This window comes from Oncorhynchus keta, chromosome 35, assembly GCF_023373465.1.
Source record: "Oncorhynchus keta strain PuntledgeMale-10-30-2019 chromosome 35, Oket_V2, whole genome shotgun sequence".
Lineage (NCBI taxonomy): Eukaryota > Metazoa > Chordata > Actinopteri > Salmoniformes > Salmonidae > Oncorhynchus > Oncorhynchus keta.
This window is the reverse complement of record NC_068455.1, coordinates 5,525,377-5,538,673: the sequence shown is the minus strand read 5'-3', so window position 1 is coordinate 5,538,673 and position 13,297 is coordinate 5,525,377. Positions and strand designations below refer to the sequence as shown.

The window sequence follows — 13,297 nt, the reverse complement described above, 5'->3', positions numbered from 1 at the left end:
CTCGCTGTCACACACACCAGTAACCACGTGGAGTGTTTGCGTTTCGAAGATGAGGCCAGTTGCATAACAACGTATATTTTTTCTGCAGGTTCACCTTGGCTTCGACAGCCCGACGCAGGAAGCAGCAGAGCAGTGGAGGGACAGCATGTCTCACCCCGAGAAGGTGGTGGCTGTATGGCACAGACTCAACGGGTCCTGAAACGCCTGTAGAAACTCACACAGCCTGTAGAAACTCACACAGCCTGTAGAAACTCACACAGCCTGTCGAAACTCACACAGCCTGTAGAAACTCACACAGCTCACACAGCCTGTAGAAACTCACACAGCTCACACAGCCTGTAGAAACTCACACAGCCTGTAGAAACTCACACAGCCTGTAGAAACTCACACAGCCTATAGAAACTCACACAGCCTGTAGAAACACACACAGCCTGTAGAAACTCACACAGCCTGTAGAAACTCACACAGCCTATAGAAACTCACACAGCCTGTAGAAACTCACACAGCCTTTAGAAACTCACAGAGCCTGTAGAAACACACACAGCCTGTAGAAACTCACACAGCCTGTAGAAACTCGCACAGCCTATAGAAACTCACACAGCCTGTAGAAACTCACAGAGCCTGTAGAACTCACACAGCCTGTAGAAACTCACACAGCCTATAGAAACTCACACAGCCTGTAGAAACTCACAGAGCCTGTAGAACTCACACAGCCTGTAGAAACTCACACAGCCTTTAGAAACTCACACAGCCTGTAGAAACTCACAGAGCCTGTAGAACTCACACAGCCTGTAGAAACTCACACAACCTATAGAAACTCACACAGCCTGTAGAAACTCACAGAGCCTGTAGAACTCACACAGCCTGTAGAAACTCACACAGCCTGTAGAAACTCACACAGCCTGTAGAAACTCACACAGCCTATAGAAACTCACAGAGCCTGTAGAACTCACACAGCCTATAGAAACTCACACAGCCTGTAGAAACTCACACAGCCTGTAGAAACTCACAGAGCCTGTAGAAACTCACACAGCCTATAGAAACTCACAGAGCCTGTAGAACTCACACAGCCTGTAGAAACACACACAGCCTGTAGAAACACACACAGCCTGTAGAAACTCACACAGCCTATAGAAACTCACAGAGCCTATAGAAACTCACAGAGCCTGTAGAAACTCACAGAGCCTACATTCAAAATGGCACCCTATTTCAGGGGTTCTCAAAGTGGAGTCCACCGAGGTACTGACACGGAGTCTGCGGCTACATCTCAAAATATATATATTAAAAAATATATTTAAAAACAAAGAAGAATATCTTATTAATATTACTAACAACAACAGGTGAAAACACACATTTTCCCATATGGATCTGTGGAATAAGTTTATGGTGTACAATGTAATATTATTAACCTAAAATGTATGTTCTTAAAGGCCTAGTGCAGTCAAAAATGTGATTTTCCTATGTGTTATATATTAGAGGTTGGAATAATACTGTGAAATTGTGAAAACTATGATAATGCCCTTTAAGTGTAAGAGCTGTTTGAAAAGACCTGAAATTTCATCCTGTTTTGGCGGGGTGGACTTTTGGTCTGCCTGGAGACATCACCAGGCGGTAAATTAATTCATCAAATCAAATCCAACTTTATTGGTCACATGCGCCGAAAACAACAGGTGTAGAGACCTTACCCAACAGTGCAGTTCAATAAAGAGTTCAGTAAATATTTAATAAGTAAACTAAAGTAAAAATCATTAAAAAGTAACACAATAAAATAACAATAACGAGACTATATACAGGTGGTACCGAGTACCAAGTTAATACGTGGGGGTACAGGTTAATCAAGGTTATTTGTATATGTAGATAGGGGTGAAGTGACTATTCACAGATAATAAACAGTGAGTTTAGTGGAGGGGGGTGTCAATGTAAATAGTCCTGGTAGACATTTGATTAATTGTTCAGCGGTCTTGGGGGGTGGGGGTAGAAGCTGTTAAGGAGACTTTTGGTCCCAGACTTGGCGCTCCGGTACCGCTTGCCGTGCGGTAGCAGAGAGAACAGTCTGTGATTTGGGTGACTGGAGTAATCGCAGTTCTGATGACCAGAAGTTATTTTCGATCATAAGCAACATTATATACAAAATAAGTTTAAAAAATAAGTTACAAACAACGCAAAAAACTAACAGAATAGCACAGTTGGTTAGGAGCACGTAAAATGGCAGCCAATAAGAAAGAGAGTTTCAAATCTCTGCCAATAACAGCTAGTTTTCAGTCCCCCCCACTCTGACCACTCCCAGACAGTCCTAGCAAAATTCCTGCTTTAGAAATTGCTCTTTGCTAAGAAGCTATCTTTGTTTATTTTTGACCATTTTATTTGAAACAATCACAGTACCGTACTTCATAGTTACCCAACAACAAAGCATCTCTCTGCCCCATGACAAAATGTGTAGAATTACAGAATACAAAATACAAAAACGGCTACATTTTCTCGTGGCGGGCCTTTAATATGTTCCTCCCCAGGGCTCAAGACTTGGTTCGCCCCGGCCAAAGTCATAGTAAAACTCCTTGGGGCCATACTTGGTGAACATAAGCAACCATTTATATGTCAACAGTTTCATCCACCGTACCAGCAAATTAAAATCGTTAATTTACTTGCACGTGACAGAATGCTAAATTGTAGCTGGTCCCGGATAAAATGGCACACGTTTAGCCTTATGCTAACCTCACCCAGATAAAATGGCACGCGTTTAGCGTTATGCTAACCTCACCCAGATAAAATGGCACACGTTTAGCGTTATGCTAACCTCACCCAGATAAAATGGCACACGTTTAGCGTTATGCTAACCTCACCCAGATAAAATGGCACACGTTTAGCGTTATGCTAACCTCACCCAGATAAAATGGCACGCGTTTAGCCTTATGCTAACCTCACCCAGATAAAATGGCACACGTTTAGCCTTATGCTAACCTCACCCAGATAAAATGGCACACGTTTAGCCCTATGCTAACCTCACCCAGATAAAATGGCACACGTTTAGCCTTATGCTAACCTCACCCAGATAAAATGGCACACGTTTAGTCTTATGCTAACCTCACCCAGATAAAATGGCACACGTTTAGCCTTATGCTAACCTCACCCAGATAAAATGGCACACGTTTAGCCTTATACTAACCTCACCCAGATAAAATGGCACACGTTTAGCCTTATGCTAACCTCACCCAGATAAAATGGCACACGTTTAGCCTTATGCTAACCTCACCCAGATAAAATGGCACACGTTTAGCCTTATGCTAAACTCACCCAGATAAAATGGCACAGGTTTAGCCCTATGCTAACCTCACCCAGATAAAACGGCACACGTTTAGCCCTATGCTAACCTCACCCAGATAAAATGGCACACGTTTAGCCCTATGCTAACCTCACCCAGATAAAATGGCACACGTTTAGCGTTATGCTAACCTCACCCAGATAAAATGGCACACGTTTAGCCCTATGCTAACCTCACCCAGATAAAATGGCACACGTTTAGCCCTATGCTAACCTCACCCAGATAAAATGGCACACGTTTAGCCTTATGCTAACCTCACCCAGATAAAATGGCACACGTTTAGTCTTATGCTAACCTCACCCAGATAAAATGGCACACGTTTAGCCTTATGCTAACCTCACCCAGATAAAATGGCACACGTTTAGCCTTATGCTAACCTCACCCAGATAAAATGGCACACGCTTAGCCTTATGCTAACCTCACCCAGATAAAATGGCACGCGTTTAGCGTTATGCTAACCTCACCCAGATAAAATGGCACACGTTTAGCCTTATGCTAACCTCACCCAGATAAAATGGCACACGTTTAGCCTTATGCTAACCTCACCCAGATAAAATGGCACACGTTTAGCCTTATGCTAAACTCACCCAGATAAAATGGCACAGGTTTAGCCCTATGCTAACCTCACCCAGATAAAATGGCACACGTTTAGCCCTATGCTAACCTCACCCAGATAAAATGGCACACGTTTAGCCATATGCTAACCTCACCCAGATAAAATGGCACACGTTTAGCCCTATGCTAACCTCACCCAGATAAAATGGCACACGTTTAGCCCTATGCTAACATCACCCAGATAAAATGGCACACGTTTAGCCTTATGCTAACCTCACCCAGATAAAATGGCACACGTTTAGCGTTATGCTAACCTCACCCAGATAAAATGGCACACGTTTAGCCTTATGCTAACCTCACCCAGATAAAATGGCACACGTTTAGCCTTATGCTAACCTCACCCAGATAAAATGGCACACGTTTAGCCTTATGCTAAACTCACCCAGATAAAATGGCACAGGTTTAGCCCTATGCTAACCTCACCCAGATAAAACGGCACACGTTTAGCCCTATGCTAACCTCACCCAGATAAAATGGCACACGTTTAGCCCTATGCTAACCTCACCCAGATAAAATGGCACACGTTTAGCCCTATGCTAACCTCACCCAGATAAAATGGCACACGTTTAGCCTTATGCTAACCTCACCCAGATAAAATGGCACACGTTTAGCCCTATGCTAACATCACCCAGATAAAATGGCACACGTTTAGCCTTATGCTAACCTCACCCAGATAAAATGGCACATGTTTAGCCCTATGCTAACCTCACCCAGATAAAATGGCACAGGTTTAGCCCTATGCTAACCTCACCCTGATAAAACGGCACACGTTTAGCCCTATGCTAACCTCACCCAGATAAAATGGCACACGTTTAGCCTTATGCTAACCTCACCCAGATAAAATGGCACACGTTTAGCCCTATGCTAACATCACCCAGATAAAATGGCACACGTTTAGCCTTATGCTAACCTCACCCAGATAAAATGGCACATGTTTAGCCCTATGCTAACCTCACCCAGATAAAATGGCACAGGTTTAGCCCTATGCTAACCTCACCCAGATAAAATGGCACACGTTTAGCCCTATGCTAACCTCACCCAGATAAAATGGCACACGTTTAGCCCTATGCTAACCTCACCCAGATAAAATGGCACAGGTTTAGCCCTATGCTAACCTCACCCAGATAAAATGGCACACGTTTAGCCATATGCTAACCTCACCCAGATAAAATGGCACACGTTTAGCCCTATGCTAACCTCACCCAGATAAAATGGCACACGTTTAGCCCTATGCTAACATCACCCAGATAAAATGGCACACGTTTAGCCTTATGCTAACCTCACCCAGATAAAATGGCACACGTTTAGCGTTATGCTAACCTCACCCAGATAAAATGGCACACGTTTAGCCTTATGCTAACCTCACCCAGATAAAATGGCACACGTTTAGCCTTATGCTAACCTCACCCAGATAAAATGGCACACGTTTAGCCTTATGCTAAACTCACCCAGATAAAATGGCACAGGTTTAGCCCTATGCTAACCTCACCCAGATAAAACGGCACACGTTTAGCCCTATGCTAACCTCACCCAGATAAAATGGCACACGTTTAGCCCTATGCTAACCTCACCCAGATAAAATGGCACACGTTTAGCCCTATGCTAACCTCACCCAGATAAAATGGCACACGTTTAGCCTTATGCTAACCTCACCCAGATAAAATGGCACACGTTTAGCCCTATGCTAACATCACCCAGATAAAATGGCACACGTTTAGCCTTATGCTAACCTCACCCAGATAAAATGGCACATGTTTAGCCCTATGCTAACCTCACCCAGATAAAATGGCACATGTTTAGCCCTATGCTAACCTCACCCAGATAAAATGGCACAGGTTTAGCCCTATGCTAACCTCACCCAGATAAAATGGCACACGTTTAGCCTTATGCTAACCTCACCCAGATAAAATGGCACACGTTTAGCCCTATGCTAACATCACCCAGATAAAATGGCACACGTTTAGCCTTATGCTAACCTCACCCAGATAAAATGGCACATGTTTAGCCCTATGCTAACCTCACCCAGATAAAATGGCACAGGTTTAGCCCTATGCTAACCTCACCCAGATAAAATGGCACACGTTTAGCCCTATGCTAACATCACCCAGATAAAATGGCACACGTTTAGCCTTATGCTAACCTCACCCAGATAAAATGGCACATGTTTAGCCCTATGCTAACCTCACCCAGATAAAATGGCACAGGTTTAGCCCTATGCTAACCTCACCCAGATAAAATGGCACACGTTTAGCCTTATGCTAACCTCACCCAGATAAAATGGCACACGTTTAGCCCTATGCTAACCTCACCCAGATAAAATGGCACAGGTTTAGCCCTATGCTAACCTCACCCAGATAAAATGGCACACGTTTAGCCCTATGCTAACCTCACCCAGATAAAATGGCACACGTTTAGCCTTATGCTAACCTCACCCAGATAAAATGGCACACGTTTAGCCCTATGCTAACATCACCCAGATAAAATGGCACACGTTTAGCCTTATGCTAACCTCACCCAGATAAAATGGCACATGTTTAGCCCTATGCTAACCTCACCCAGATAAAATGGCACATGTTTAGCCTTATGCTAACCTCACCCAGATAAAATGGTACACGTTTAGCCCTATGCTAACCTCACCCAGATAAAATGGCACACGTTTAGCCCTATGCTAACCTCACCCAGATAAAATGGCACATGTTTAGCCTTATGCGACCGTGTCGGCGTGCACTGCGCCCGGCCAGCCACAGGAGTCGCTAGTGCGCGATGAGACAAGGATATCCCTGCCGGCCAAACCCTCCCCTAACCTGGACGACGCTGGGCCAATCGTGCGTGGCCCCATGGGCCTCCCGGTCGCGGCCCGGCTGCGACAGAGCCTGGACTCGAACCCAGAATCTCTAGTGGCACTGCTAGCACTGCGATGCAGCACCTTAGAGAGCACTGAGCCACTCGGGAGGCATCTGCTTTGTCACTTAAGGCTATATGTTATTTGACTCGAGGAGGATGACCGTGCCCATGTGTACAGTGGGATTGATTATAGGTTGCACTCTCGTTATCATCCTACAGATGGCAGTATTGAAGTTATTTTTTAAATACGTTTTATTTGCGAGTCCGAGGGACTGGAACAGACGGTCTTAATGGAGCCGACTCTGTAAATCTATCTGATGGGGAATTAGTTCTATTTGACAAAGTCATCTCAACTCTCTGATTAGCCTTTTCTGTAGGCCAGCTACTATAGGATCTCCAATCAACGGAGCTACATTCATTCACATCAAATAGCGGTTTCCTTATGTTATAACCTGCTAATGAATATGGGGAATTATAATGGTACACCTCAATTCATAATGGACCTCGTTAACCACCGCGGTCCTATTCCATATGTACTGTAGCCTCGGCTTCCAGGCGGCCGAGGCGAACGCATGGTGGAGCCTACCCAGGGAGTGAATACGCCCTCTCCTGGCTAAGAGACGTTAGTGTAGGCTATCATCAGTAAGATGTATTCTTGTGTAGGCTACACTTACATGCAGGCCTACAGCGTTTTACAAGCTATGCGTTATTATATACATGGACTTCGTGACATGCGTTTTGAATTGAGCGTCAAAGACCGGGAGTGAACAGTTTTTTTTTCTCTCCCCTCAACAGAAAAGGCTTGATGTGAACCCATGATTAAAATGCACTATTGATTTCAAGTCAACCACTTTAGCAGTGTGCCACTTAGAAACAATGGTAATAGCAGTAGCCTACAAGACTGCTATTTAACTATTATTTTATTTAAACATGGGATTTTTGTCATGTATTTGAAAACGTGAAACTGTTGTTAGCTCGTAGCTAGTAGCCTAGTCAAGGATACATCAGGATACATTGGCTCTCCACATTGTGTTACAGATCAATGGAGAGAAAAAAAAGTAAACCTTAAATTTGTAGGTTTAAAATATCTCCCTGGTGACCAGGGTTGACTTGTTTTAAGAAATGCCATCGATTGGTGGATATAAAGTCTAAGATGTTTGATAGGCTGACGAAGCATTTGTTCTTGGATGTGATCATTGCCACCTACCTGGGAGGTTAGCATAAGGCTAACGTGTGGCATGTTATCCGATGGGACCAACTACTATTTAGCGTTGTCACATGCAGGTCAATCGACAATATTAATTGGCCGATACACATTTTGAGCCGGAGAAACTGTTTAAATTTGAATGGTTGCTTATGTTCGTAATTATCGCCCCCTTGTATGCTATGTTTATCTCACTCGAGTTGTGTTCTGATTATGAGGGGGGTCCTTGATGAAAAAAGGAGTCCCCTGCCCCACAATTATTTTTTGAGAACCCCTGCCCAATTTTAGTGCACAACTTTTCTGGTCAAGAGTAGAGCACCATATATGGAATAGGTTGCCATTTGGGGCGTAGACACAGCCTCACCTGGACAGGCAGGTGACCAAGACGATGTAGACACAGCCTCACCTGGACAGGCAGGTTACCAAGACGATGTAGACACAGCCTCACTTGGACAGGCAGGTGACCAAGACAATGTAGACACAGCCTCACCTGGACAGGCAGGTGACCAAGACGATGTAGACACAGCCTCACCTGGACAGGCAGGTGACCAAGACGATGTAGACACAGCCTCACCTGGACAGGCAGGTGACCAAGACGATGTAGACACAGCCTCACCTGGACAGGCAGGTGACCAAGACCTGTATAACTCATAACACAAACACATGCTTTTGGTTCGGGAACCGGACCCATAGGAACAACCACACCTGTATGTGTACCTGTACAGCCATACCAGCATGCTCTATAACTGGGCTTGGCAACAGGAGGCCTAACAGGCAGCTTTTATAAAGACTGTTAAAAATCACCAGGAATTCAGCTAAAATTGGTTTAATTTAGTAAATATGTTCAATTAATTTTGGGCTTAGTTCAATCCGAGCAAACCGACACAGCTGATGTTTTGACCTTTTGTCGGGAGGTGGAACTACATTGGAGAGGTCAAACATTTCTGTCACCTTAATGGAGGTGTAGATTTACATCTCACACTCCAGTGTTCCGACATGTAAACAAATCTGCATTGGGATTTCTCTTAATTAATGCGACGCCGTGCGACCGATGGCAACGGTCGCTTTAGGTTACAGTCAGGGACTGCGGTTTAAAATTATCCCGCTGGCTAAAACCGGCACTTTTACTGAAACGTTGATTAATGTGCACTGTCCCTGTAAAAATAAAATGAACTCAAACTCAAACAATGCCAGGATCCCCTTGTGGATTTCACGTCTCTAACGCAGTTCCACCTACGATACCGCCAAAATGTAAATATTAGTATAGAGTTATGTTCTGACCCCCCTCCCCGACCATCTGCGCTGACATAAATCGGGCCTGCGTCTGAATGTAGGCGCATCTTGTTGTTTTATAGGATCACGGGACACTGCTTCCACTACAGATTATGTTCCCTCACTTTGCTTAATTAAAAAAGGGATTGTTATTTAAATAAACACATTCTGTGAATGTCTGGAAGAACAAATGGATTTGTTTATTTTTTATTTTTTTGTCGATAAAGTTTGACAAGTTTTGTATGTTGTCAATGTTTTAGTGAACGTGCAGTACATCGAGAAAGTTATTTTGAATGGAAATGGATGTTTTTAAAAGAAGGAAAATGTTTTTGTTTTTTTAAACTCTTATTTAATATATTTATAGCTGTTTATAACTGCTAGGAATTGTAGCATGTATGAATACCTGGTTGTATGTCATGTGTATCATCTGTGTATACTGGTGAATCCCTGGTCTATTATAATATATCAATATTTTTTCGTACGTCTTCTTCTTTGTTCAGTCTTCTAATCTTAATCTAGAGAACTACTGTATAAATATAATCAATTATTAACCTCACATTAGCATATTAGCGTATAAGTATAATAAATGATTAATCTCACATTAGCATATAAACACTGGTGTGAGTGTCTTTCATCTCCTGTCTTTTCATATAACGACATGTAACGATTGTTTAAAGATAAGCGTGATTAAAACTAAGATCCTATCTTAAACCCAAATCTGTACAGATGTCCGACTCGGTTTGTTCTGATCAAAGGGGGTTGTAAAAAAGCAAGGAAACAGCTGGGCTCTGTTGTTTCAGTATGTGTAGCATACGATGCTAACGTATCCCTCCGTGTTCTATAGGCCCCGTGTGTATCTTCTCTGAAACGGGACCAACAACCATAGACAATTCGTAGCCTTTTTTTATTATAGAATTGCTTGAGAGACACACATGTTCAGAACAAACGGAGAAGATTCCATAACGGGCCTCAATACAATAGACATTTCCACTGCGTCACTCACCTCCTTCCAACTCTCAAAATGTAATTTTCCTTGCTCGTTTCGGATGCAATCATCTGAAATCATGTGTCCACTGACCCTGCGTTCTACAAAAGTTCAATCAAGGATTTTCTTGTCCAACAATAGAGGAACGGTTTTGGTCTGGCCACTGAAAAAAAAAATGGATTTAAAATACTATATTTTAAAGATCAGGGTTAGAAACCACTTTATCTACCCGGAAAGGGACATTAATATTGTCTTTACATGAACATATCATTCATTATAAGGCAGCCTTACTGTAAAGTGTTACCAGCAATGTGCATATATAAACCCTGAGTAGCCCATTCTAAACCCATTATCAAGGCAGCCTTACTGTAAAGTGTTACCAGCAATGTGGTATAATATAAACCCTGAGTAGCCCATTCTAAACCCATTATCAAGGCAGCCTTACTGTAAAGTGTTACCAGCAATGTGGTATAATATAAACCCTGAGTAGCCCATTCTAAACCCATTATCAAGGCAGCCTTACTGTAAAGTGTTACCAGCAATGTGCATATATAAACCCTGAGTAGCCCATTCTAAACCCATTATCAAGGCAGCCTTACTGTAAAGTGTTAAGTGTTACCAGCCCATTCTAAACCCATTATCAACTGTGGTATAATATAAACCCTGAGTAGCCCATTCTAAACCCATTATCAAGGCAGCCTTACTGTAAAGTGTTACCAGCAATGTGGTATAATATAAACCCTGAGTAGCCCATTCTAAACCCATTATCAAGGCAGCCCATTCTAAACCCATTATCAAGGCAGCCTTACTGTAAAGTGTTACCAGCAATGTGGTATAATATAAACCCTGAGTAGCCCATTCTAAACCCATTATCAAGGCCGCCTTACTGTAAAGTGTTACCAGCAATGTGCATATATAAACCCTGAGTAGCCCATTCTAAACCCATTATCAAGGCAGCCTTACTGTAAAGTGTTACCAGCAATGTGGTATAATATAAACCCTGAGAAGCCCATTCTAAACCCATTATCAAGGCAGCCTTACTGTAAGGTGTTACCAGCAATGTTCTAGTCTATTGGGAGCGTGGTATATTAGTCAGGCTGATCGGTGTATATTGGGAGTGTGGTATATTGGTGTCAGGCTGATCAGTGTCTATTAGGAGTGTGGTATATTGGTGTCAGGCTGATCAGTGTCTATTGTGAGCGTGGTATATTAGTCAGACTGATCGGTGTATATTGGGAGTGTGGTATATTGGTGTCAGGCTGATCAGTGTCTATTAGGAGTGTGGTATATTGGTGTCAGGCTGATCAGTGTCTATTAGGAGTGTGGTATATTGGTGTCAGGCTGATCAGTGTCTATTAGGATTGTGGTACATTGGTGTCAGGCTGATCGGTGTATATTGGGAGTGTGGTATATTGGTGTCAGGCGGATCAGTGTATATTGGGAGTGTGGTATATTGGTGTCAGGCTGATCAGTGTCTATTAGGAGTGTGGTATATTGGTGTCAGGCTGATCAGTGTATATTGGGAGTGTGGTATATTGGTGTCAGGCGGATCAGTGTATATTGGGAGTGTGGTATATTGGTGTCAGGCTGATCAGTGTCTATTAGGAGTGTGGTATATTGGTGTCAGGCTGATCAGTGTATAGGAGCGTGGTATATAGGTCAGGCTGATCGGTGTATATTGGGAGTGTGGTATATTGGTGTCAGGCTGATCGGTGTCTATTAGGAGTGTGGTATATAGGTCAGGCTGATCAGTGTCTATTAGGAGTGTGGTATATTGGTGTCAGGCTGATCAGTGTCTATTAGGAGTGTGGTATATTGGTGTCAGGCTGATCAGTGTCTATTAGGAGTGTGGTATATTGGTGTCAGGCTGATCGGTGTCTATTGTGAGCGTGGTATATTAGTCAGGCTGATCGGTGTATATTGGGAGTGTGGTATATTGGTGTCAGGCTGATCAGTGTCTATTAGGAGTGTGGTATATTGGTGTCAGGCTGATCAGTGTCTATTAGGATTGTGGTACATTGGTGTCAGGCTGATCAGTGTATATTGGGAGTGTGGTATATTGGTGTCAGGCGGATCAGTGTATATTGGGAGTGTGGTATATTGGTGTCAGGCTGATCAGTGTCTATTAGGAGTGTGGTATATTGGTGTCAGGCTGATCGGTGTATATTGGGAGTGTGGTATATTGGTGTCAGGCTGATCAGTGTCTATTAGGAGTGTGGTATATTGGTGTCAGGCTGATCAGTGTATAGGAGCGTGGTATATAGGTCAGGCTGATCGGTGTATATTGGGAGTGTGGTATATTGGTGTCAGGCTGATCGGTGTATATTGGGAGCGTGGTATATTGATGTCAGGCTGATCGGTGTCTATTAGGAGTGTGGTATATAGGTCAGGCTGATCAGTGTCTATTAGGATTGTGGTATATTGGTGTCAGGCTGATCAGTGTATATTGGGAGTGTGGTATATTGGTGTCAGGCTGATCGGTGTATATTGGGAGTGTGGTATATTGGTGTCAGGCTGATCGGTGTCTATTAGGAGTGTGGTATATAGGTCAGGCTGATCAGTGTCTATTAGGAGTGTGGTATATTGGTGTCAGGCTGATCGGTGTATATTGGGAGTGTGGTATATTGATGTCAGGCTGATCAGTGTCTATTAGGAGTGTGGTATATTGGTGTCAGGCTGATCAGTGTATATTGGGAGCGTGGTATATAGGTCAGGCTGATCTGTGTCTATTAGGAGTGTGGTATATTGGTGTCAGGCTGATCAGTGGAAGGTTTGTAGTATATTGGTGTCAGGCTGATCAGTGGAAGTGTGTGTGTGTGTGTGTGTGTGTGAGCAGCTGTGATGGCACATCTCTACGAACACACTCAAGGTACACTTACGTTGTGGACTAAGACAACAATAGACGGTGTGTACAGGCATGCTTGCTTGCGTGCTTCCAGAACAACAGAGTCTTTCTACGTGACGTGCGACAAGCGTCAAATACCGTCACTACATCCTGGATGTTTAATCGACAGTCAGCATTTTACTTAATTAATGTTTGATCTAAGTTAATGTTTAG

At 43.3% G+C, this 13,297-nt stretch overlaps 1 protein-coding gene and 2 long non-coding RNA genes across 35 annotated transcripts in view; 2 read left to right on the top strand and 1 right to left on the bottom strand.

The window, feature by feature from the left end:
- LOC118369024 (tandem C2 domains nuclear protein) overlaps positions 1 to 2,262 on the top strand; it is a 32,345-nt gene extending 30,083 nt beyond the window's left edge. Inside the window, exon 12 of the mRNA XM_052496172.1 lies at positions 89 to 2,262. Within this exon, the coding sequence (XP_052352132.1) occupies positions 89 to 199 (111 nt within the window). The 3' untranslated portion in view covers positions 200 to 2,262. The remainder of the gene's footprint in view (positions 1 to 88) is intronic.
- A 494-nt stretch (positions 2,263 to 2,756) lies between these two features.
- LOC127915755 (uncharacterized) lies at positions 2,757 to 9,735 on the top strand. 3 transcript variants are annotated; one of them, XR_008091995.1, is made up of 3 exons: positions 2,757 to 2,858; positions 3,925 to 4,539; positions 5,032 to 9,735. It is a non-coding gene; the product is annotated as an uncharacterized LOC127915755 (long non-coding RNA). The 3 variants fall into 3 exon arrangements; XR_008091994.1 differs by lacking the exon at positions 2,757 to 2,858 and having other exon boundaries at positions 3,948 to 4,088; XR_008091993.1 differs by lacking the exon at positions 2,757 to 2,858 and having other exon boundaries at positions 4,129 to 4,252.
- LOC127915752 (uncharacterized) lies at positions 2,799 to 6,642 on the bottom strand. 31 transcript variants are annotated; one of them, XR_008091979.1, is made up of 8 exons: positions 6,567 to 6,642; positions 6,280 to 6,361; positions 5,460 to 6,238; positions 4,722 to 5,418; positions 4,394 to 4,680; positions 3,164 to 4,352; positions 2,918 to 3,122; positions 2,799 to 2,876 (listed from the first exon to the last, which is right to left on the bottom strand). It is a non-coding gene; the product is annotated as an uncharacterized LOC127915752 (long non-coding RNA). The 31 variants fall into 31 exon arrangements; XR_008091978.1 differs by having other exon boundaries at positions 6,444 to 6,620; XR_008091984.1 differs by lacking the exon at positions 6,280 to 6,361 and adding an exon at positions 6,444 to 6,484 and having other exon boundaries at positions 5,460 to 6,115; positions 6,526 to 6,572.
- Positions 9,736 to 13,297: the final 3,562 nt, after the last annotated feature.